At 37.9% G+C, this 22,150-nt stretch overlaps 1 protein-coding gene across 1 annotated transcript in view; it reads left to right on the top strand.

Moving 5' to 3' along the window:
• LOC134205589 (sex determination protein fruitless) overlaps positions 1-16,278 on the top strand; it is a 692,280-nt gene extending 676,002 nt beyond the window's left edge. The window contains exon 6 of the mRNA XM_062680970.1: positions 15,094-16,278. Within this exon, the coding sequence (XP_062536954.1) occupies positions 15,094-15,518 (425 nt within the window). The 3' untranslated portion in view covers positions 15,519-16,278. The remainder of the gene's footprint in view (positions 1-15,093) is intronic.
• The last annotated feature ends 5,872 nt before the right edge of the window (positions 16,279-22,150 follow it).

Below are 22,150 nucleotides of genomic sequence, written 5' to 3'. Positions count from 1 at the left end.
GTAGAAATTTTCAACATAATAATTCTGTTTGATATCTAATAACAAGTTCTGCATCTCCTGTTCAAGTGTTCACGATACATAAAGTAATCAAATCATAGGACTGTAAGGTTGGTTCTCCCGATGGAATTTCATAGCAAAATGTTTACATTATGCTGTAATAATGCAAAAACGGCTGGAGGGTCCACTATTGGTTGGGGGTCCACTATTGGACACTTTACCCTATCTATTTGCACAGTACTAATTTGTACGTGATCACGGGGAAGAGCAGAATTGTGTTCGCGAAAAAAAAAACTAGGGATTGATTTCATTTCAAATAGACACTATATCGATGAACATTAGTGTTTTGCTCAAACATTCGTGATGAGCAGTTCAATGCTTTTTTGCAAGTTAACTCGGACGATTCGTGAAGCTTCACCACGGTGTTTCGGTGTTTCGTTGCCTGCTTTATGAACGAGTGTGAGAGGTGTGAAGAAATCTCGCCAAAAATATGTTCTTGTGAATTTTGCTTCGTCTCCTCGTTTTGGGGAGTAGCTTTACAAATTTCCACCACTGAGTCAAAAGAAAATTTGTTTTCCATGTTCTCTTTGTTTTCATTCGCAAATCTGCAAAAAAATATTTGATTTTGGTGTCGACATTTTAGCACTCTATATGTTGAGTGTTTTACAGTTTATCAGTGCTTTTGTTCATCATGTATGTAGACCAAAGTAAAAAGTTCTTCGAATACACCCAACTATAGGATTTTGACGTTGGGAAACAGGGGTTCATCAAATTCATTTGAGCGGGCGTTCACTGGAACAAAAGTTCATTTTTTGACTCGCTCAAACATCAGAATGTTTTCGGGGAGTTCATTTTGCGTTCATCATACGACCCATAAGTGAATTTGATGAACCACTGCACATATCTATGGGGCAGTGCAAAGATTCATTATTTGACGTTTGAGCGGTGCCGAAATTCATTTAGAATTTAGAATGAATTCATTGAGAATGAATTCGATATATGAAAAGGTGTTCATTTTTAGTAAACAGCGCACCGCTCAAACGTCAAAGAGTTCATTCGGCGCACTTCCCCATAGACCTGTGCAGGAGTTCATGAAATTCACTCACCCGATGGATTTTGACATTTGAACGGGTCATCTTCTCGAACAAAAGTTTATTTTGCGTTCATTATGCGACCCGCTCAAACGTCATAATTTCTTGGGGGAGTTCATTTCGCGTTAGTCTATTGCTGCACGAGATGGAATGAACTCAATGAACGGTTCTGATAAATAAGCTTTATTTGACTGATTCTGTGATACTAGTTCTGTTTAAAAAATTTACCCTACGTTGCTCCAACTTGTTCAAGTTTGCTGGTCACACAAAGCTGTCAAGTTACAACAAATTGGTTTTCATTAAACGCCCATGGATGAATTGCTTATGGAGGACAAAAATAGACATGTGCAGGAGTTCATCAAATTCACAAACCTAATGGATTTTGACACTTGAGCGGGATATTCACTCGAACAAAAGTTGATTTGCGTTTATTATACGACCCGTCATAATTTCTTGGGGGAGCCCATTTTGCTTTAGTCTACGTGGGTATGGCTTCCTTAATCACACAGTCAAATATTGCACTAAGTTCACTAAATTTATTGGATTTATTTACTCACCTGCAATAGATAATGCCAATTCTCGTCAATTCAACATGAAGATGAAAATATTTCACTCTGCGCAAGATTTTTCGAACATTTTATCACAGACAAACAGACATAACACATTGAACATTCACTCATCAAATTCATCGTCGTTTAAACACTAACGACATTTGTTGATTTCAGTTAATTGGGCAAATCACAAACCAGATGGCGGTAGTGAGCAAACGTCAAACTAGAGCAAATCCGATGCGTGCGCCACGAGTGGTCTATTGGCCAACTAATGATTATTTAAATTGACCAGTAAATCAGTGAACGATGGAGATTTCACGAGTGTTATGTCTGTTTGTCTGTGATTTTATGCTATGATTTATCTGATCTGTGCTGTTTTCTGCTAATCAATAGTTGCTGACGTTCAGTCATCTTTCTCTTGCGCGCGCATAGAAACGATAAGTTTTGTTTTCAAATCCTATCCTTCCCATGCGCTTGAATGAGAATGTTGAGTATACGTCAGCAAGCTCTCTACAAACAACCCCATTGTTGTTTACGTTTTGATGCTGGAGACTTTTTTCACATTTGCACTATTATCACTATGGATAAAATTTGTTCAGTTAGGCTGTTACAAATATCTAAATAAAATTATGTCCTACTGGTCTCCAAAGGTCAAGGGGGAGAGGGATAATAAAAATAAATATCAAAATAAAAAAAAACTCCTCGGATTCGTTGAAGAAAGTTTTGAAAATTCTCAAAATTATCCGAATTATATTTTGTTGCACCCTTGAAATATTATATTAAATTCGAAGGGGGGGGGGACATAATTGTTTATAAATATTTGTATCAGCCTTATCAACTGACATTTGAAAACTAATAACGAGCGTGAAATTTGATTTTTCGCTTTTTTTCTAATCTATTCTGTGTATATCGAACCACTGGTTCGTTGAAGTTGTTCCACCTCTCTGTCTATAGACGGAGGGGCACTCACGCAAATATATTCGGGCGAAATGTTGTGGGTTCGATGGGGATTCACCTTAACGACCACTTACCAACTCGAAGTAGTTTGAAGTGATTAACTTAAAAGTTTGGAAAACTGCTTTGAACCTAGCTATTGAGTCGTTGTTAAGCAATGCTGACTTCTTTTTCAAAATGCAATCACTGAGTTCTTGTTCAGTGAATTTGAGTAAGCAGTTTGTTATTTAAACAAAAAGCTGAGCAGACAAGTTGCGAAATTCAATCGATGTCGTGATCTTTTTTTTTCAAATCATCGTTCAAACGTCAAAATAATCAACTCAAACATTCGTTCAAACACGTGTTTTTTATTATAGTTTAAGCTGTGCATTGGCTGATTCCTGCTGTTGGAGTTATAGAACTAGTCCACATTACTTTAAATTGACATTCTCGTTTGCTCGAGTAAGTTGTTTTTGAAAAACAAGAATCTTAGAAGACAAAAAGCAATGTAAACAGCAACTGAAATGAATACAAGCTACGAACAGGGTCATAAACGAGAGTCCTACGTTAATCCAATACCCGCTTTAGGCTGTTTGGAGAGGATGTAGAACTTAAATCAACGCTAAAACTATTATAACCCCCTTGATAACGAAAGCAGTGTGGTACATGCTGACGAATGTTCATTTGCTGGCAATAGAGAAATAAAAAAGCGAAATATTATTCCACATTTTATATTCCTAGACAAACCTTGAGTTTTTTTTCGGAATGCTGTTTCAATATACATATGTATAAGTGGTTAAAAAACTAAATAACTGACACAGAATAACTTTGCTCAACTTTTAAATAAACATTGTTGTATAGCTGAATTTCGTCTTGGAACTCATTTTCCTTTCGTGTCTCGTGTGTAAACGGTGTCATAGTTTTTCGTACCGGAAAAAAAGATTCCAATATACCGATAACAGAGCAGTTTGAGAGAAAAAAAAAACTGCTCAGCAAAACTCACAACCACCTAATTTACAGGCAAACAAATGGTCATTGTAACGCGCGGGCATATTAACTAAGTAATTAATTGAGTCAAATGATGCAACAAATACATACAAGTGTAACACGTAGGGAGCCTAATTGTAATAATTTATTCATTATTTATAACAAAAAGCAAGTAATTCAATCCTAGAATAATTAACGAAGGTTATTTTGTTTCGTTTAGGAAAAAACAATTTTTTGCTTAAAGTTAGCTGTTTATGTTGATGATGAATTGAAAACACGAGAAAAAGCGGAAAGAAAACCAGATTTACACTTCGGTTTAGCAGCTGAAAATCAGAGGCGATAATCGCGAAGGTAAAATATTTATATTTATAACAATGGAAGACACAGAAAATATGGAAAAGCAAATATTTATAAAAATAGAAAAAAATATTTACCTAAAGTCGGACCGTCGGTTCGAAAGCAAAAAATCAAAGAAATGAAAAACATTACGGAACTTTGCGTAAAACGAAGGATTTGTAAATACGGTGAGGCAAACGAAAAGAGTTGAAAACTTTCACCAGGTAAAAAAACGGAGCACTATGCGACTAAGTCACAGAGCGAAAGCATAGATGAAATACATTCTACTGCCGCAAGAAACAAAAAAAAGGACACGGCAACACGGCGAACAAGAAACAGCGAAACCATTCCTTCGTTTGCTAGCAAATAACAGTGTACACAGTTTGTAAAATTTAACAAAAAACCAGTCATAAAAATGGCCAGCTAAGACAAGAAAAGAAGGCATTTATACACATACATACTCAAAATAGACATATTGTAATAGTAGCAGAAACAGAAACAAAACGCAACTCACTCACAACATTATGAAAACATTCAGTCGTGTGTATGCGTGCGAGCGTACGAGCGGGTTGAGTGTTTGCGCAGCATAGTTAAGTCAAGGCATCAAAACCTGATTATTTTTACTAACAACGTGCAATATGATATAATTACCATTTTTTTAGCATACTTAGTTTTAAATCCAGCAACAGCGAAATGAAGCGTGTTGTGCTGTAAAAGAGTAATATTGTTAAGTTTGCTTAAGTTTGTTTTCGGTTGTTCCCAGCAGCAACTGTCAAAACAGGCAGCGCCTCCCTAGTTTTTCCCTAACTTATTGTGAAAAAAAAGCAACTACAAGACCCAACTTTGTGTGAATACTACCTCATTTAAACGGCTGTCACAAACGTGCTATTGTAAATAGTTCTGTATTCCTATTAGGTTAACTGTTTTTTTTTTGTAATTTTTGTTGTCTTATTTTTATTTAACGCTTTTGTTCGTCAGAAATTTACTTGTCCTTGAGTTACGGTAAGTGTGGAATCGATCCGACGGGAAGAAAATAAACCAGTAGCCCCTAGTTACACTTTATAACCGCGTGGAAAGTGTGTCCCCCCGTATATAAACAGCACAAACATAGGATTTTTTTTTCTTTCCAACATGAGAAACGTCAGTTTGCCAAATTCGAGTCTGACGGTCTGACGGTCGGGCTGGGCAGTAAAATGTATTTCATAACACCACCCAAATAGACTTTAAATTTTGAACCAATTGTCACGAGGAGTGTGTTTGGATCGGCACTCGCACGGATAGCAAACGCGAAGGAATATATTCGATAGCAAAAACTGCAATATGATTTGAGTTTTAAAATGACGATGTGTTCTCAAATGAAAAGTGTATAGCAATGAAGTCAAGAGGTTCGCGTTCTTTTTCCACGGTTGATTTAGTTCTGGGCCCAGAACTCACTAGACTTTTGCGGAGATCGCAGTTTCTAGATCATCAAAAATGATCAATTGTATGCTAAAATATAGTTGACATTTACACAATTGGTACGAGTTATGTACAGCTCGATTTTGTATAAACTGTTTCCAAAGCATCTCTATTTTGTGCTTTAATCAGCCCACGGCTAGACAGCTATGTGTTTAAAATTTTAGCGACAAAGAGTGCTTGGTGTCGATTGAATCTTTGACCACAAATACCGCTTTGTATAGACTCGCAGTTACCTCATTGCTTTGGTGTGTGGGTTACATACAGGCGCCCTGATTCCGACGTCCATTCGAACCCAGTCTGTCGAACTTTACATATTTTTTTATTTAAATCTTCATTCATAATACGAAAGATTCAAATTCATACCGATTTCGTTTGATTGCAATTCATACATCCAGTGTCTTAGTCATCTGAATTGGTCGATTCACGTGAGAATATCCAAACATTAATTTTATGTATCCAATGCATTCAGGCCTAATAAGTTTTGCCGGAAAGCCATTTTCTAGCATTATAAGCCACATAGTCGTACGCTGCCTTTCAATCCACAAACAGGTGATGAGTCCGCAATACAACTTGTATTCCCGGAATTTATCAAGGACTTGTTGAAGAGCAAACATCTGGTCCGTTGTAGATCTTCCCATTCGATAACCTCGTCGATCGCCGACAAAGGTCTCCGCAAACGGGCACAGTCCGCAGGAGATTACCCTGCAGGCGTAAGGTATTGAGGAGTGTTAAACGTCGATAGTTAGCACAATCGAGTCTGTGCCCTTTCTTGCAAATAGATATGACATATGAGGCCATCAAGTCAGCTCGAAGGCATTTCTTCTCTTTCTCAGACCATTTCAATTACATTGATTGTTGCTTTCGACTGTGATTAATAATTGACGACGGTATTTTTCTGCTCTTTTAGTCTTCAAGATTTTTTTGACAAGATAAAACTAGTTTTACATCTACTATCCGACGTTTCGGTGATTATTATGCCTTCTTCAGCCTCTAAATCCCTGAAGAAGGTGTAATAAACAACTAAACGTCGGATAGTAGACGCAAAACCAGTTTTAGCTTGTTATTAAGACTAAAAGAGCCGAAAAATACCGTTGTTAAAATGTCAATTACTTGGTGGATATTTTTGTTCAGCCGGTCACTCCAAACTTTTAGAAGCCTGGCCGTTCTTCCCAGCGGCCTTACCGTTCTTTAGCTCTCAGACAGCTTTTCTAACTTCGTCTAGCGTTGCTTGTCCATGGACTGCTTGTCCATCATCCTGATTCTGTTTGTGCCTTCTTCGTCCGATTGTCCATCTTTCTATAATAAATTGAAATGCTCCTTCCATCTAGCAGCCACCTCTGCTCGGTCAGTCAACAGATTTCTGTCAGTGATCGGGACTGGCACCGCCTGGTGCGCTTTTTTCGCATGTTGTTCATCGTTTTGAAGACCTTCCGGGTATCGTTTCTGGTAAAGCTTCAATCTCTCTTATGTCACGAATAAATTGGATGTCTCACCAGTCGTACAAATCAGCCTAATAAGTTTTGCCGGAAAGCCATTTTCTAGCATTATAAGCCACAGAGTCGTACGCTGCTTTTAAATCCACAAACAGGCGATGAGTCCGCAAGTTGTATTCTCGGAATTTATCAAGGATTTGTCGCAGAGTAAACATCTGGTTCGTTGTTGATCGTCCTTCTCGAAAACCGCTTTGATCGCAGGCAAAGGTCCCCGCAAATGGGCGCAGTCCGCAGCAGATTACCTTGCAGGCGTAAGGTATTGACTATTGAGGAGTGTTATACGTCGATAGTTAGCACAATCGAGTCAATTCCCTTTCTTGTAGATAGGACATAAGTCAGCTCGAATGCATTTCTTCTCCTTTTCAGTTACTTGGTGGATTTGGTGGATCTTTTCGTTCAGCCGGTCATTCCAATCTTTGAGAAGTTTGGCCGTAATTCCGTCCTTCCCAACGGCCTTATCGTTTTTTATCTCTCGTACAGCTGTTTTTACTTTGTCTGGCGGTGGTGGCTCCACTGCTTGTCCATCATCCTGAATCCTGATTCTGTTTGTGCCCTCTCCGCTCGGTCGGTCTCTGCTCGGTCGGTCAACAGATTTCTGTCATTGATGGGGACTGGCGCCGGAGCGCTTTTTTGCCGCATGTTGATGATCGTTCTGAAGACCTTCCCGGCCTCATTTCTGGCAAAGCTTCCTCTGTCTCCGAGAATACTTTTTCTTCATACCCCCGTTTCTTACGTTGGTGGAGTTTTTTTGCAGCTGTTCTTAGTTCTTTATATCGTTCTGTATTTTGGAATGTAGCCACTAAGAGCATGCGTCCCCTGGCTTGGTTTTTCTCATCGGTCGCTCTTTGGCACTCCACAACAAATCAGACGTGGTACCAAAAACATCTGTGGCTGTTGTATTGACCGCCTCGTGGAACTGTTGCCAAAATGTGTTCAAATTTTCTCCACTTGGGTCGATATTTGGGGCTCGGAAGGTCCTCATATCTATGACATCTGAGAAATGCCGACCGTCCATCAAAACATGATCGATTCGGGACTAGCTTGTTCAGCTCAAAATATTTGTTGGGTAACGACATCAAATGGGATCTTTTGATCACAGCACAAGGCGACTTTTCAAATGTGCAACTTCTGAAGTAGCTGTAAATAAAGCCTGTGAAGTCAGGGAGCAAAATCATCTTGAGATGGACATATTTTAATTCCCAAATCTTGTCACGGAACTCTTTCTTCGAACAAACAGTCCGCATTAGACCAAATCAAACTTCGTCGTCTTACCACGTAATTTTGTGTCGTAATTTTCAGTTACCGCATGGATAACAATTAAATTTTATCTGCAAAACCTCCACACATCCACAAAAAAAGGGAGGACAAAAGTGTCCCCCGAAAAAAAATCGCCACAAACAATCAAAACAAGACAAGGAATCATCGTCGCAGTGAAGTTTTTGTTTCGTGAGCTTAAGCCCCCCGTACTATTGCTAAACGAAGCAAAAGCGAGAAAAGAACTCACGTTCCGCTCACAGTTCGTTCGTTCCATGGAAAACGACAACAAAACAATTAAGTCCCCGAGAAAATCTGCAATGCTTAATCATAACCTCCAAAAACCATGCGGTGGTGTGGTGGGAAGGAACACGAGGAAGCAACCGAGAAAAACGATAATTATTGTAGCACCAGAGAGGCGGACGGAAAACTTTTCATAACCTCAAACTCCTCCCGGTCGACAAACTATCCAGCGGCAGCTGCCGATGACAATGGGCTCGCGCTAAGTCTTTGTGTCTTGTGTCGGCGGTCTGCGGAGATAGACAGAAGAATCCGGAATTAGTATTCCAAAGTTGTAATTGTGCAGCAGGTCGGAAATCAACTGTTAAAAGTAGTTTGAATTTTAATTGAAACCGATTCCGGCGCGGGTTTGCAATTGTGCGAAAATGTATTGGGATTGGGAGATCAATCAGAACCATCATTGGGGTTGATTTAAAAAGTCGACGTCATGTCGACTCATTGTTTTTTTTTTTTTTTTGAGTGGGCTCAACCGTGGAAAATGGATGCGGCGACCTCGTTCGAGCGAATTCAACCAAATTTTTTCTTCCAACATCATCTTATCGAGTTTGTAAGCGGAAAAGAGATACCTTATGTGATACTATTGAATTAACGGTGTTAGTCTGAGTTTCTGAAACGAATAGGAATGAAAGTGAACGCAAAACGCACTGTTTTGGTTTGAGTATGTCTTATCGAACAAACACATCACCGATAAATCGAGCCGATCACCAACCGTCTTGTAAATTTAGGTCCGATTGTGCGAAAGATAAGGCTTAGATGGTGCTAAAAGTAAAACATTGAAAGTTTGTACATTTTTGTGAGTTAAGTAAATGCAAAAAAAAACTAGGTTGGATTAAATGTGAAAGTTAGACACGGCAAATGGAAGCAGGTGTCGATAAAGCAAAGTGTTGCTAGACAAGCAAGCTGTGAGTGTACACAATGAAAAAATTGAAGCAAACAATGGGAAACTGTGTAAACGTATTTTTAAATAGAGGAAATAATAAAAAAAGAATCCCATTTGAAAAGAAACCGTACGTGCAATATTGACTAGTTATGATTATTTGTAATGAAGATAAAAAAAAGGCACATACACACACACTAGGGTCAGATAACAAATACTTGACGGATGCGTCAAGCTGCGGTCTACCGGTACTAACGGTAGGTAATCAAATGATTGGAATGTCATTTATGTTACCTTTCAATGTTTTCCTTCCAAAAAAAAAATGCAAAGCAAAATCGAGGACAGTAATTGATGATAAATGTCGAAAGAAATATGAAAAACAAACCATGTGAAAACCATTACAAAACTAATAAACCCAGTAAGTGAAGCAAAAGCTGCTAAACCAGATAGAAGAAACAAGTAAAGTTTAACTTAAATGAAAACAGAAAATTGAAAAAGTAATGTTTTCTTAGTCGCTGTATTTTTACGAAGTTTATTGAGTAAATTAATTGCTATTTCTTTGATATTAATCAATACTTACCTGACCTTACATTTAATTGAAATTAATGTTATCGATTTAAGGTGATTATATTGAAATTGATGATTATTTTTAATAATCATTACTAAAAATTATTTATATTACAATTAACGATGGAAAAGTATATTTTTTATTTCTATAGTTTGACAAATGTGTCGATGAAAATTTAATAAACATAGACAAAGCATCTACATTGAAAAAAAAAACATCCCCTGCATTTTGACCTATCCAATTCCGAATTTCAGTCGATTTTTGTCCCGTCGGAATAAAAAATCCGTTCGTCAACAACCACACTCACACACACGAATGACTTGAAAACTAAATAAACAGCAGCTGGTGTACGGAACAACTTTCAACGACGTCACTTTGGGAGCGGTTTCGTGAACGGAATCGGATTGACAACGGCCAACGCAGCACTTAGTGGAATAATCACAGGAGGCGATGCGGAAATCTTTTGTTCTCGGCCCACTATGCGTGAAGGTGTGAGAGAGAGAGTGCGTTTTTTTCTCATTCAGACCGTGTTGCAAGCGATGAGTGTTTTGCATGTGTGCGTGTATTTTTAATCGTGAAATTATTTAACCGATTGTGTAGAACATCTTATGGCGAATTGCTCAGCAAGAAGAAATTTTGAAATTGAATATGAGCTACCAACTACTTTGTCGAAAAATCCGATTTTTGCATGTTTCAATCAAATTCCATTCGTTCAAATCCGTTTGCATTGAACCCAACGTAATTGAAAGGGCGAATATGGGAGCGGAAAATCTGCTGTAATACCCCTCTGAAGAGCGGGCTAATTTACATATGTGAATGGGATGAGGGAATCAATTCTCCCCTGCAGTGGCTAAGTGGACAATCTACATCAGATGATGTTGCAGCAATGCATTTGGCAAAAGCGAATCCGTCCGGAAGCGGTCCTCCAGTCTGGCTGGACTGGACGATGACGACGACACTTTTGGAGGTTGGAGGGGGGGTTCCGATTCGACCGGGCCGGTGTGAACGCGGGAGAAATAATTTTATTATTTTTATTCAATTATTGACAACTGTAGTCTCGAGGGAGGAGACATTCCCCAGAATTGCCGGAACACTGCTCGATGCAGTGCATGATAAAAGTACTTCCGGGGACGGACAGCTACTTGAGTTGGAATTTGAAATCAGAACGATGGGTTATCTCGTTGGAAAACTTCGTTTCTACAAGGGGCATTGTTGTCAAACAATTGCAGGATTTGTGTCAGAAAAAAAACACAAGCTTTTTGATAAAACAATATCTTTTTTATCACATTCTTTCAAATTTCATAAATAATAAGTTGTTTGAATTACCCACAAGTAGATTGTGCCAATTTAGTCAATATTCAATAATTAGTAAATATTTGAGAATTTTTTTCCGGACAGGCAAAAATACTCGCAATAATGTTAAGAAAAGGAGTAACTGATTAGCTTAACAAATAAAAGTTTTGATAAAAATAATGAATTTACTGGGGGGTGGATTTACTCCTGCTGAATAGTCTATGAAAATTTCGCTTGATAGATGAAAATTTAATTCTTCTTTATTCTGCAACGTGTGCGACAATAAAGAAGATAGATTTCACTCTTTGTTGCATACTTTCAGGCAAATCTTGAAGGGTTCTTTTATGCATAAAACATGAGAAAGTTTTGATTACATTCTTTTTAAACGAATATCGACTATAAGTCGAACAATTTAACTATCTCAAACGTATGACCGTGTTGCATTTTGTTTCGGTATTAATTATGATTTTCCGTTTTCCTACTTTAAGTACAGCGATATAGTTGTATTTGTGCCAATATTTCATCCTTCATTCCAAAATCGTATATTGAAACAGAAACAAAACTTTGCTTGGTTTGACTTTTTTCTGCTTGCTCGATACTATTCATTTAAATTATATCAATCTCTTTCTCTCTATCTCTCGACGACATAAAAAAAATCAATTTAAATTCATCAACAGCGAATGATTGGCAAATTCTACCGTTCATAAATAGAAAAAAAAACCCTTCGATAAACTAAAAACGCACGAACTTATAAACAGAGAAACAAGATTAAACAACTCGCACAAAGATATTTTCCAACGTCTTCATCTCTTTATATTCTTATATTATTATTCTTATCACTTTTCTCTTTTTCCTAATAAAACTTTTTACTGTTTTGCCTTTCGTTTTGCGTTGATTCCAACGATATTAGATTACGATCCAGCAAAGTATCTCTTAACTGCTAGCTACGATTTTTCCCATTGATTTTCGACTTTTCATCCATCACCAACTTTCTTTCAAAGCAGAATCTTTCAGTATCTTAATTCTTAATCAATAATTATTTATATCACGTAATATATTTAATGCAATTCAGTAATTTTTCCGCTCGGTACTCTCACAATGTATAAATAAACAGTTTATCAATCTCAAAGTTTCGTTCCTTTTGGCCCTCCAGAAAAACGCTTTTCACATTAATAAGAAGAATCGCTCGACAGTTAACCAACATTTAAATATAAAAAACTATCCAGTAAAATAAATAAAAAAAAATGCGACCAAATGTCGAACACCAACCAATGTCGGGATCCTTGGCTCCTCCCCAAAACCCAAACAAAAGACAACTACAAAATCATCCTCAAACATAGCCAACAAAAAAACCCACTTGCTCCGCGTGTATGTGCGTGTCTGTCATTCTCTACTGTTACACTTCCAGAGCTGAAGACGTACCGTATTGCGCAGATATTCGAGAAAGTGAACTCCCTGGACGAACGCAAGAGGTGTCTCCTTTGCGGGAAGATTGTCTGCAACGTGCGGAACCACTACTACGTGCACTTCCCGGGCAAATACGCGTGCAGCCTCTGCACGGCGGTCTATACCCGCAGCGACACCCTGCTGATGCACTGCCGTTCCAAACATCCGGAACTGAACGTGTGAAGATGGTAGCCAGACATTGACGCACTACTGCTTCTTGAAAGAGCCTACACTTTTACGCCAGACGGCAGCAGATCATCTTCCAGTAATGGACCAATAGAACGGACAAACCACTGCTACGAACCCCTCTCGGCCCCGCCTAGCTACCCCTCTTCAATGATCGTCCGAGACGATGCTCGAACAAAACGAAACTGTTGTTACGCCCCTCTCACACATTGAACTCACATCTTCCATCGAAAACTTCGCAATAATTCCACTCTTCGTTTTGATATTTTAGTTTCCTGTTTGGTTTTGCTCATATTTCTTCTAAAGACTTATGCACAATTTTATTTAACGTTTCTATTCTTCTCGTTATAACAATCGACCTTGCTCTATTGATATCTATCTTTGAATCAAACTGAAATCTCCTTCTGGGTAGAGTGAGAGTTCAAAAGAAATACAATCAATCCACAAAACCGCCACGGTGAAGCGCCATCTATCTCTTATTAATGTGAACTAGCGTTTTTCTCAAACACAAAACACAAAATCTCAGTAAACAAACCTAATTCGAATGAGAGGAAATGCTTTTGCAACCATAGGAACAATTCGAGTCGGTTACCAATCATGCCAAGATAACAAAATCAAAACCAAATAAATCCTGAAAACTACATTGAAAGAAAGATGGCGCTAGACCAGTTCAGTTGCCTTTCAAAGTATGCAGTAAGTAAAGACACCAACCAGTCATCAATCGTCCCCAAACTTCCAACCAGCGCCGATGCAATCACAGCCGTTCGCACCAATGCGCCAAAGCTCATTTTATTCTGACCCATTTCCCCCGCAATAGTCAATCATTTATGTTTTCTTACTTTCATTTCTATATTGTTTGTCCAAATCACTGTAATCGAAATAGCAAACAAATCGTAGCATTGAGTCCTATCAGAACGGTTTCTGTTAACTAAATTGATGAACGAGAGTTCATGTTTTTTTGCTAATATTTGACTATCTTACTTACTCTCTCTCTCTATCTCGCTCTATTTATGCTCTTTCTTTCAAACTAACTTTCGATCTTTTATCTTTCTATTTAGTGCAAACCGAAACCTCAGTTTGGCTAGTATTTTCTACTTCTGATCTCCTCTTAAAAATTCCACAAATCTACCAAATCAGCTCACATTTTTATTCACAGTATATTCAATCATAAATTTGTAAAAGGATTGAATTGTTTGACACCATCTCACGTTTACCTGCTGGAGATGAAGTAAGCGCACATGACCAATGGCGTTTCCATCATATTGCATCTTTCTGAGACAACTTCCCTGTCCTTTAATTAATCTACCCGCATCAAGCATTTTGTTCGCTTCGTTTTGATTTTGTGTTCTCTTTAGTTACCAATTTCCCCACCAGTAATCAATAAGAAGGACCATCCGACACATCAATAGACCATCGAACGAGACGAGAATTAAAAATGGCGTGGCACGTATTAGTAATCATACTCCGCCCTCATCCTACCCATCAGTCCTCTATTCATAGTTCCGCAAATTTTCCCCCCTTATAATCATATCATTTGAACTGACAATGTGGCGCACGCGATTGATTGTATACTCTTTGTATCTGTCACACTCTTCACATAAAAGCTCTGTTTCTGTGCCTGGCACCCCCATTTCAGGGTGCCGTTCGATTATTTTTATTCTACATTCATCATAAGTTTAATTGAATTTTGTTTATTTTTTCCTATAATGTTCCAATCATAATCAAAGTTTCGGACGTGTTGTCACAAAAGCGAGCAACGGAAGAAACAAAAAAAAAATCAAATTACTTTTCGGTTGCTCACTTGAAAATGTCGATAATGAACTGCACTGGCCGAGCAGCGAAATTATCAGCGCATCCAATGATAGTTTTATAACACATTCGAAGCTCTGACCACTAGAGGAAAATGCAGAGATAAGCCGAATATAATCAAACGCAAAATTATTTCCCGTTCCGAGTAAGCGCCACTAGACAAATTACCATTGATGCAATTTCGCTTGAATCTCTATTCATCAGTTATTTGTTCCTTTCCTTTTCAAGCAATTTAGTGTTTCTCCCCGTTAATTTAATTTATCCGTTCGTGCATACAACCTAATCCATTTCAATCACCACTCCATATCCTCGAACCACTTCAACTCCAAAAACAACTGTCTACTTGTTCTTTAGCTTCATCTACACCGCCTACTTATGCACTTGCTCTACACCATCCATACACACATACACCCACACGAACACAAGAAACTCCTATTCTAGTAAGCTACGAGGGGCCCCTTTCACAAGTTTCTTTGCCCAATCGGTGTGTTTTTTGTTCCTCTGTTGGTTGCAGGGCCGGGGGGAGGACAGTATGAGCACCATCTGGCCCGTCACGCCAGCAGCATTCTCACGTCCTGTCTCGTAACGTCGCCTGACGGACCCAGCGGGGGCGGCGGCGGCGGCGGCGGCGGTGGTGGCGATCTGTCCCTTCATCCGCACTTTTCGCCGCACCACCAGATGTCCTATCACAACATGTTCACCCCCTCGCGGGAACCGGGAACGGCCTGGCGGTGCCGATCGTGCGGCAAGGAGGTCACCAACCGCTGGCATCACTTCCACTCGCACACTCCGCAGCGATCCGTGTGCCCGTACTGTCCGGCGTCCTACAGCCGAATAGACACGCTCCGTGCGCACCTCCGGGTGAAACATGCAGACCGGCTGACGGCACCCCCAACACCCAAGTTCGGTACGCCGCCCAACTGCAAAATGCAGATGTAAAACCTTCAGACTTTCCGGATAACTACAGGGAACAAGGCGACGCTTACTGATCATCATAGCCAGAGCACTGTCAAGCCTACTACTAGAGAACAACCTGCGGAAGCCAGCTCTATTCGTTGGTTCACTCACCCACACAATACACACTACGTAAATGTTCGACGTCAGCTAAGCTAATCAAACAGAAGAAAAAAGCAAAACACCGTATCGTTTAAATGTCCAACAGTGGAGCCTAGCTTAACGATGCCATAAGAAATTATTATTTCCAAGTCAAGTTCCTAATTAAGGCTTTTAGTTTGTAAAACAAAAAACAGACGAATATCTAAGAAACGCTGTGCTGTTCGGATCGGAGCCAGATACTAGCCGATCCTTTCCCGTTGGTTAAATGTTTGTTGTGTTACCAAATACCCAGAGCTGTGAGCGCGGTAAGTCATATCTGCAAACTACTAGGAACCGGGGCAGAGAAACAAAAACGTAAGAATCTGAATCAATAATGCCCATGAACACATCGATCGTAATATACTTTCCCGGATACTGTTGAACGGTTATATGAAATTGATTGATGATTGTAAAACATGTGAAACTAAAAACTGAAAAGCTTCTCAAAAAATTTCTAGATGTATTACATTCAAACCATATTAGTTCTACTTCAACCATTCATTCTTCCGACTTGATTTTATTTTGTTCTTACTTTTATCTTTCGAGAGCTATAGAGAGAGAGGTCTGTATCGAGCGGCAGATAATTCATATCAAAACATTGAAATTAACAAACAAGTGTTCAACCCGAATAATACAAGACACAAATGTCAAACAAGAACAACTCCGGATCATTATGCGTATTTTGACAATGTCATATTTCAGGATACGTTTGTACACTTCGTTGCAAAAATCTGTGATTGAATCAAGCATAACGTCGTAGCGTGACCACGGCGTTCTAGCCCGAGCAGAAGAAAATAATTCAACAATTTTTAAATATGTTATTGATACCTTACTCTGTTATGAACTTGCTTGGCATAAGAGATAAAATACCAAAGGATTAATGCCAAAAATTAATATGCAAAATACTTCAGGCATAACACACTCTGTTATTACAATTTCAAACGCATAACATTATTATTCGTCTGGTATTAAAATACCTTAGCATGTTATGCGTAAGGTGTTTTGCATATTAGTTTTTGTTATTATTTTTTATATTTTATTTCTTATGCAAGGCAAGTTCATACCAACTTCTGTTATCGAGCTCGTCGCTCCTGCTCGGGAGCACTCTTGATGGAACCGTCGTAAACCGCTCTTTTTATACATACAGAAGGAATTGAACAAAATGTATAATATTTTTCATGAAAAATAATTGACTGAAAGTAACCAGATTGAACAGCTTAGTGGACAGAAATACTTCAAATGGAAATTTTAAATGGGGGTGAATAGAAGGATATCTAAAAATTTATCTGGATAGCAAGAAATCTATAGAAATTTCGAATATTCGCTAAACTTGCTAGTTGGTATCCCAGGCACATGAACAGTCCTTAAAACATGTTAATCCGTTTTGGAATTTTGTGAAACTTGTTGAAACTTCTTTATGATTTCTGTAAGCCTGTAAGTACTGGATGGAAAAAAGCAGAAAAAGATTGCTGAAACTCCGTAAAAATATATCAATTCCCAATTTCGAATCCGTCGGCCAACTGCACGCTACCGCGCTTGGTTCATACCATAGAAGGTTTTATTGTGTGCTGCAAAGCAAACCATGTGTGTATTCTGATTAACAATAACGGCCTAAATTCAAAGTACTCAACAAAGTTGGCGTACATCATCAAGTATTTTTTTACAAAACAACCATAAAATAGTGAAAATAACTTACAATTATTATTATATAAAACATTGGCATGTACAATTCTTAAGGTTTTAATATGAGAAATGTGAACCTTTTCATACAAATGCTGCATTGAAGTAATACAAAATTGTTTAATTTCAATACAATGATTGTATTAAAATCTCCCAAAATTGGAAATGCCAATATTTTATACAATTTCTGTAAGGTTATTATGCAGAACTGTATTATCTGTCTGACATCTCCTGGTTGGGTAAGCTAACTTCTCTGGAGAACAGCATTCTTTTAGCTCCACTCTTAACTGTTTAACGAGCCTGACTGAATTTGTGTCGGTTTTAGTGTCAGTTAGTGTCAGGCCGAATAACCAGACAAAGAAAAAGGTCAAGGGTCTAATCAACATGATAGTAACTATCATTTTCATTGATTTCTTTCTTTCTAAATATTGATTTAACGACGGAATAACTACAGAAAATAGAGCCTGGTATAGGGGGGGATTGTATCCGTAGCTAACATTTTTGGGAACAATCAGAAGCCCCTTAAAAATGCAACGTGCCCCCACTGGGCTAGATCTGCCACTTAACACAAAATATAAATAACGAACCAATTTACCATCCTCATTTGGGTTTTTAAATTGTGAAAAACATGTTGATTTTTATTTCGTTCATTCCATAGAACACCTTTTTCTGAGCTACAATACATTTTTTTCACACTTGTAGAACCTAAATTTAATGTTTAAAATCTATTTTAAAAGTTTTTGGAAATTTGACTCACAGGTTTACAGCTCGTCCCATAGTAAAACCGAGTTAGGGGTGTTCAATACGCGAAATTATTAAAATAATTCCCGTGCACCAAAATTCATGAAATTTTGGATTAAGACTTAGTTTTTATAATAGATTCAAGATATGTTATAATCTCAATACCCCTACAGAACCCAATTATCACGATAGGCCAATTATGGTTTTGTGATTGGATCACAAAAATGCTAATGTTCAAGTTTATCACAACGAAAGTTGCTGAGGACTGAAAACAGAGGAAATTTTCATTCAAATCAATTGAATAAATGAATGTTTTAACTGTAGTTCGAACGGATCAAAAGTGAGCTCAGTTCCAACAATAACCGAAAACGACATTGCTAGTAGTTGATCCTTCAAGTTATTTTTTTCCAATGGCTGAACAGATTAGATTTCTCGCTTAACTTTTCAAAAGGACCTAAGTAACATTTTTTTCATGAATTAATTTGAATACTGCAATCAATAGCTTTCATGTTGTTCTGTTGATTACTATTCAAATTAATTCATGAAAAAAAATGTTACTTAGGTCCTTTTGAAAAGTTAAGCGAGATTCCTTCCGAAATCCAAAATTAATTTCACTCGCGTTTTCAAGGGCTCGCCATTTAATTCGAAGGTAACGAACAACTGTCATTTTCTTTATTTCACGCATACTGCGACGCAGCAGAGCTGAAATCATATTTTTTTGCAATTCCTGATCATAATACATGGTTTACAGTTGGCATTTGAGTGCTAAAACGGGCTACTTTTCCATACCAATGACATGTATGCTTTAATGAACATAAGGCAACTCAAATGGGTTGCATAAAATCCATTAAAGCACTCATTTGAGTGCTATAATGAAAAACCAGCATTAGAACAATAGTTACATGAACACATTTAGCCACATTTAGCTTGGGTGAGTGTTCAAATAATGTATTCTCTGTGTCACGTAATAAATGAAATAATTTGATGGACATGACATCAAATTCTCCAAAGGCAGGTTTATTTATCGCCTTATGGTCTGTCGAGCACACAACGAAGCACGATAACATGAAATCTGTTTGTTTTCTGCAGCAACATGATTGGTTGGCTAGATTGGTCATGTTCAGTGAATAAAATTGTAGCATTTTGGTACAAATTTATCATATTTAAGCCCATTTTTCGTCATTGCAAAAAATAGCGTGCAAGCCTCGTTGGATAAACGTACAACTCGTGCTGAAAAAATCATCCTTCTGCAACTTTGATTGACTTTGAGTGTGACTTTGAAAACGCGAGTTGATTAAAATTTGGATTCCGAGAAGCTTGCCCTTAAGTTTTTCTTTTTCGCTCTCGGCAAAATCGGCCACCGCCACAGGTCAGTTAATTTCAACAATTTAATCCTTTGAAAATGTCATTTGTTACCAATTCTCCGCTAAATGTTATCCGTTCCTTAGCAAATGATACGCCACTCCTGCCAAAATCTGGGCAAACATGTTTGCTAAAACTTGGCGGTGCCCAGCTCGGGAAAGTAAAAACCAAAGTCTGAGATTTGGGCAAGTAAAGTAAAAGCGTATGACAGAAGATCAGAGGGGACAAACAATCGAAATGATAAAATCTTGTGGAGCTGAATAGGCTTAGAGTCCAGGAAACAAAGCGAAATTGACACCACTGTCGCATATTCCCTAAATTTTGACTTTTTTTTGTTCATTTGACAGTTTGTCACTTGGGCCTTTTGCCCTTCTACTTTTTGTCTTTTCTCCTTCAACCTTTTATCTTACGGTCGAATGAACAACGACTCACCGAGTCTCAACTTGAAGAAGGTTGAAATGATAGAATGAACTATGAAAAGATAAAAAGGAAATACCGCTCTATCAAATAGCTGCTACTTGAGCTTTAGAGAGAAATATAAAAAAATTCAAACCTTATCAGAGCGTATCAGACTTTTCTTTAATACTAAATACGAAGCAATCAAAATCTTTAGAAAATCTTTGCATGTCTTTAACTGCTTTTTAAATAAATTTTGCACCAAACCCTCATTGCTGCACATTTGTCAACCAAAATTTGTGTAAGTATCTATCAGTATTTGAATATACCAAGATTCAATACAAATATTGTGAAGTTCGTAGATATAATTGTAATAAAACCGGGGACCCGTTATTCATATGTGGATGTAGAAACCATTGATACATGGTAGGGGGAGATCCCCCAGTGCCGGACACTTAAGCCATTTAACGAAAAACTCTCTAATTATCACGACTATGTTTACTTGTATGCCGTATACACAAAATATGATCATTAATGATTCATGAAAACTATATTTGATCTTTTGAACTCGTTTTTCAACGATGTATTTTAATGATGAATTTTGGTGAAAATTTTTACGGTTCAGAAAAGTGTACCCGAGTACCAGACACTATTGCATCATGTTCCTATTAAATGAGTAAGGACATCATTTAGAATAGTAATATTTTTCACTTGCTTCAAGTTGTAGATATTAACACGTGTTAGTAGAGCTTATTTGATTCTCCAGCTCAATTTCTTACATCCTACTCAAAATTCCCTCCATTTTCAATGACATCTTCAATTTTTGTTTCTGCTTATTTCTGTGGCTTTCTGATACCTCAGCAAGAAAAAACAATTGAATTGAAGTAAGTTTAACAAAACAGGTGCAAAGAATGGCTATTTGATCACATGAAAAAACTCACTGTCCAGACTAGACCTGTGCGCCGGTCATATAATCGGCGGCGGCGGCGTAGTGATAACTTTTGCCCCGGCGGCGGCGGCGTCACGGCGGCGCGCCGTTGGCTTTTATCGGTGGCGGCGGCGGCGGCGTGAACCGGCGTGGATAAAAAATCAATGGCTAAAAAAATCAATTTTAACGCGGATTTTTTAATTCACGCGGTTTTGATTCACACGGTACGAATCGCTCGTATAAAAATCTACTTCAGTGGATTGAAATTGTAATATTCGATCGATCATCAAACAGCACATTCCATAATAAATTACCAGCGACACTGATAAGTACCTCCAAATGTTATTTAAATTGAAACTATTTGATTATTCTTTGATTTTGATTAATCAAAATTTAACAACGAATTCTGCTTCACTATTCGTAACCCTTGAGCAATATTGAGAATTAGACTTCGGTGTCATAGGACTAATTTGTTAATATTTTTTTCCAAAAGCTTTCCTAATTCAGGATTTTGATAAAGTCCAGTCGATTTACTTCTCAATATATCTAAATTTCAGAAAAAAATCCAACTACTATTCTTTGAGTAACATATACAATTGGGCAATGTCTGAGCGGCTGCATATCTAGTACATTTAGAGAATTTGCAGTTCGTTCACCTGCTGTGACCCTTGGATCCTGGAAGGACATTCACGATGGAATCAACTAATGACAACCACAATGGACAGTTTACTACCCACCTCGCGTTCTTGTATGCACAAATCTCAATAGATGATCAACATAACTAAAATGAGCTCTCGCTGAGTAAGACTGGGGCACGATGACCTACCAAATTGAATATTTTCCTTAAAAGTTGGTTAAATATGCCAAAAAAAATCTTGGTGGGTTCCTGAAGAGATTTCCGGAGGAAACTACGATTTTTTTTTTACGTTTCATTAGAAATTCCTTTGAAGATTCCTTATAAGAAATTCTGTGGAAACTCATATAGGCATTTTTTCAAAAACCATTAAGGCTCTCGTTGGGAAATTACTTTAGTAAAACCACAGGTAAAACCATAGAATATTCTTTCAGGATATCATTTGAAAATTTATTAAGGAATGAAATAGTTTCCGAAAAAAATCCTAAAACAATTTCCGAAGAAATTGTTGAAAAAATCTTCGAAGGGGTTCAAAAAGGACTCTCCGAGGGAATAGCGAAAAGAGTTTATAAAGACATTTCTGGCAAAATTTTTGAAACCATTTTCAAATACTACGTCCGAACTTGGCCAACTTCACTATTGATCCCACGACGGACTTCCCACAAATCACACCAAGGAAATACAAAACCGAACTAGCTTGTTTCCTTGCTAAAAGTAGACTCGTTCATTCGTCAT

The sequence above is a fragment of the Armigeres subalbatus genome, chromosome 1 (assembly GCF_024139115.2).
Source record: "Armigeres subalbatus isolate Guangzhou_Male chromosome 1, GZ_Asu_2, whole genome shotgun sequence".
NCBI classification, from domain to species: Eukaryota; Metazoa; Arthropoda; class Insecta; order Diptera; family Culicidae; genus Armigeres; species Armigeres subalbatus.
The sequence above is the reverse complement of the archived record's forward strand: the minus strand, read 5'-3'. Positions and strand labels throughout refer to the sequence as shown.